Source organism: Centruroides sculpturatus, unplaced genomic scaffold (assembly GCF_000671375.1).
Source record: "Centruroides sculpturatus isolate CEXI.00-Female unplaced genomic scaffold, Cexi_2.0 scaffold26, whole genome shotgun sequence".
Classification (NCBI taxonomy): domain Eukaryota; kingdom Metazoa; phylum Arthropoda; class Arachnida; order Scorpiones; family Buthidae; genus Centruroides; species Centruroides sculpturatus.
The window spans coordinates 1,379,255-1,383,586 of record NW_019384653.1 but is presented as its reverse complement, the minus strand read 5'-3'; the positions used below and the strand labels follow the sequence as shown (position 1 = coordinate 1,383,586).

General features: G+C 31.9%; 1 protein-coding gene and 1 pseudogene across 2 annotated transcripts in view; one reads left to right on the top strand and one right to left on the bottom strand.

Annotated features, from left to right (window-relative positions):
- Positions 1 to 4: 4 nt before the first annotated feature.
- Positions 5 to 532, top strand: LOC111626364 (annotated as a pseudogene).
- A 1,644-nt stretch (positions 533 to 2,176) lies between these two features.
- Positions 2,177 to 4,332, bottom strand: part of LOC111626356 (surfeit locus protein 6 homolog) — a 43,581-nt gene continuing 41,425 nt past the window's right edge. For both annotated transcript variants that reach the window (XM_023369706.1, XM_023369705.1), the window contains one exon: positions 2,177 to 2,814. In XM_023369706.1, the coding sequence (XP_023225474.1) occupies positions 2,189 to 2,814 (626 nt within the window). In that variant the 3' untranslated portion in view covers positions 2,177 to 2,188. The remainder of the gene's footprint in view (positions 2,815 to 4,332) is intronic.

Below are 4,332 nucleotides of genomic sequence, written 5' to 3'. Positions count from 1 at the left end.
CGGTTCATCCCGGTACAAATGCAGTCGTTACGACGACGAAGCGGTAAAAACGACAAAGAACGCTTTAGAGAAATCTCAAAAGGCTCGAAGAGATGTCTCTTTTATTACAATCGTTACAGCAATCACAAGCAGAGCTTCAAATTGGAACAGAAATTATACGACTCGGTCGTCGATAAAATAGAAGAAAGAAAGGAAATATAGAAATGCGATTCCTAAAAGAAGTGTCGCCGCTGCACTTTGATGTACACGTACGTTTTCGCTTACTACTCGAAGTGATTTATTATAACCAAAGCGAAATATTTAGACAATCGGAACGACTTGGAAATGGCCACCGAATATTTGGAAAAGAATTTGAGAAAAAATATTCCTCGCGAAGATCCCAGGAAACTCAAACTGGAAACACAAGACAAGTTTCAGTACTGCGATAAACGATGTTAAAAGATGCGGGGTGCTGATAGAACATGTCCGCGAAGATTACGACAAGAAATGGGGGAACACTTCGAATGAAATTGCTCAGACTTTCGATATTTAATCGATTTCGTAGATTCTACGCCGAAAATATAATGAAAAAACAATGCTCTTTTGTTACGCAAGTTTTAACATTTTTATAACTGCGTTATCCTAAATCTTTATCCAATAAATGTTGATTTGTGTAAAAATTCCTTAAATTTTCCGTTCTTGCTCTTTGTTGCATAAATTGAGGTTTATAAATCCGGTATTACTTTTCCGGCTCTGTTGTATATAACAGAGGAAAATATGGAGATCGATCAAAACGACATCCGAGATTTTTAAATTTTTGGATTCAGGGACCTCGAAACGTCGATAAATGCAAAAAGTTCGGATTTTTTTTTCTGTGTATGCATGTTTTCGTGTGGAAGAGCACAATTTTGTCCACCCTCTTTGAAATTTAGTAATTCCTGTGCTTTTCGTCGAAAATTTCTAAAATTTTGCACGGGGATTTTTATAATAAGATTAATGTTATTAAATTTTGGTAATTATATATCTACGAAGTGGGAAGATAAAGAGGGTCGTGTAGATAAAGACTCCAGTATGGTCGGACTTAATGATTTCACTCGTTATTAGCATTCATCATTTTTTTTTTATAAAACCCATCCCCACCCTCAAAATTAAGCCATTTTATAGTAATATTAATTAAAATATAAAAAGCTTTTAAAATATCATAACAGATGGCGCCACCAAATTTGCCGAAAAAGTTAAGTAACTCACTGCTGTATTTTTCTATATAGCGTCGTGTTTTAACACTGTACCCTTTTTTCAGCAGTCTAAAACCAACCGAACAATCTTCAATGGTGGTTAAGCTCGAGTTCGATATGGCGTCTTTAGTGGGAAATGTTCAAATTTAGTGGAAACTAGTCGTGTCTGACTTAGCGGCAGAGTAGCAAGTTTCGGATTATCAAACTACTGTAGCTAACGGCAGGATTCCAAATTGCATTGTAGTTTCTAAACTTACGTTAAATTCAAAAATCGAGCTTTTTAGTCATTGCTTTGTATGAAAAACACTAATGTAATTATATTTTAATGGTAATCAAGCGCGTACCCAGCGAAGAGCAGCTCCTCCTCCCTAGAAGAAAAATTAGTGTAGTAATTGATACGCAAACTCAGCGCAGACGTTTCGATTTATTATCAGTTTGAATAATGATTTTGATTAGATCCGTCTGTCGTGAAATCTCTCCCCCTTCCTCGAAACTAATATAAGTTGCTCGCCTCTAAGATCCTGGGTACGCCGCTGGTAATCATCGTTCCAAGTGTTTCCTAGCGCTCATACGCTGTCGGTCGTACTACCGAAATACAGTTCTACAACTCAACTAGTTGTTAAACTAGCTCCGTAAAACTTATCTGTAATATTTGTACAGAATTTAATTTCTGTACTATATTAAATTTTGTATGGATCGAGCACTTATAAAAATTAACGCAAAATATTGTTACTTTGCATTAGAATGAGAATAAAAATCATATTTTTGTCATTTGCATTATTATGGAATGAAGATTTCAAAAATCCCATTTAAACAACAAATAATTTTACACAAATCTGCTTAATTTTCAGAATCCATTTCACTATAATTAAAATGTTGTATTCAAAACGATGTTTAATCGAAATAATATAAACGTTATCAAAGTATTATATATAAAATATACTTTAATAGTTCTTTTGCGTATTATACAAAAATCAAAATCCAGGCAATATCCTTCCTTTCTTTTTTGCTCTTTTGATTTTTTTATTAATTTTCTCCTGTTTTTTTGCTTTGATGTTCTCCCGACGTTTCTGTTCTTTCTTTTGTTTGAATTTTTCAACTGTTTCTTTTCTTTCCTTCCATTTTTTCTGGCTCTTCCTTTTCATCTGTTCCTGTTTCTTGATCGATTTCTTCAATAATTCGGGATTATCTTTTACTTTTATTCCTTCCGCTTTGTCAATGGCTTTCAACCAATTCTTTTTTTCTTTTTGAACAAATGCCTTTTCTGGATCATTAATTTCCATTGTTTTCAACTCTTCTTTTTCTTTCAGTGTCTTTTTCAGCAGCTTTTTATAATTTTTACCCGAATGTTTAGATGCTTTTTTCTCAGTTTCTGGAAAATCAAATTTGCTAAAAACCATTTTTTTGTCTTTGTTGTATATTGGCTTATTACTTTCCATCTTTTTTTCGTCGGTATTTGTAGGAAATGCAATAGAATTGTTATTATTATTATTAAGCTTTATTCTTTTTGCAGATTTATTATTTTTTAACTTGTTCATTTTTCTTTTCCATTGTTTCTGTTCCACGTTTGTTTCGTTTGTAGATGTTCCTTTTCTTTTAGCTGTAAAAAAAATATTCTAAAATATTCAATAAATTTTTTTAATTTTAAATACTAAGACACATTATTACTGGTACAAATATTCGTTATAAATAATTTTTCAAAACTATTTTCAGTTTGAATATTTATATATAAATAATAAAATAAATAAAAGGTCTTCCAAAAAGATGCTACCATTTTAAATTATTATAATTATGTTAATTATCATCTGAGAATATTGTAATGTGCATTAAAACATTGGAAAACTGTCCAAGTTCCACATTTGCCCATTACACTTTCTCAATGTTTGCACCTCGTGTCACTCAACCCACATCTGACCGATACTGGAATTCTTCCTACACTCACTTCGGCATATTCACTGTCATTCCTCCTTAGCAGGCACAGTTCTATAGCTCCTGCAGAGTACTCGTGTTGCGCAATGATGGGTGAATATGGCTTTGTAAACTGCAGAACACACAACGCCTTCTCTGTTGTGGAGCATTTAAAGCATCTTCTAGAGGTTTGAATGCGGATGAGAGATGAAATTGGGACGGTTACTTTATCGATCGATGAGCATCGCGTACTTCTCGAGTAATAATTTAAAATGGCAAATTCTTTTTGGAAAATCCTACATATATGATTTAATCAATATATCATTACTAATATTTACATTTAATTTTTAAATGAAGATACTTATGTCTTTAATTTCATAAACTAATAAATGTAAATATTCAGCAACCATAATATTATCTCGATTCTTTATTTAATGTCTAAAATGTTTATTATTAATAATAATAATAAAATGATAATATAAAAATCTCTCATAGCAACATTGACTCTTCCTCACAAAGAGGGAGTCCTCACTGTCAACATAACAGACTCCAACATACATACATACATACACACTGAATTTTTCTACCCAAAAAGGTATTGCCACAATTTCATAAAGTAATAATTCTAGCAGACAAATTAAACACCACTAGTATATACAACTAATATTTACATAATACAGAAAAATCAAAACAGCATGAAGCAGTCGTGAGTCCAAGAGTTTTGTGGTAAAATTTAAATTAGAATTGTATTGAGAAAACAATATAAAACTGTTGGCTGGCTTAGTACTACTATTTTGGAAAGACTGACAAGTCCAAGGTTGTAATAAAAACACACTAAAATACATCATATACAGTATATATTACTAATATATACATACAGTAGAGCGCCGTTTATCCGAATCAATTGGGGACTGAGGTTGTTCGGATAACCGATTACGTACTAAAAAATATATTAACCTGTCCCGTGTTGAAATTTTTCTCCGTTGCGTGTCGCTTCGCGTTGAATTTTCGTCGATGTTAAGCCTAACGTATAATTTTTAAAATAATAATCGTGGCTATCGTATCGTTAAAAATTATTTCTTTATTTTTTACAAACAAAATAAATATATTGAAAAAAATAAAAATAATAAAAAATGATACTTCAGATGTTAATTTAGTATCAAAAACGTAAAATATTTGAGTAGCCCAAGACATAGCCAAAGATTGAAGC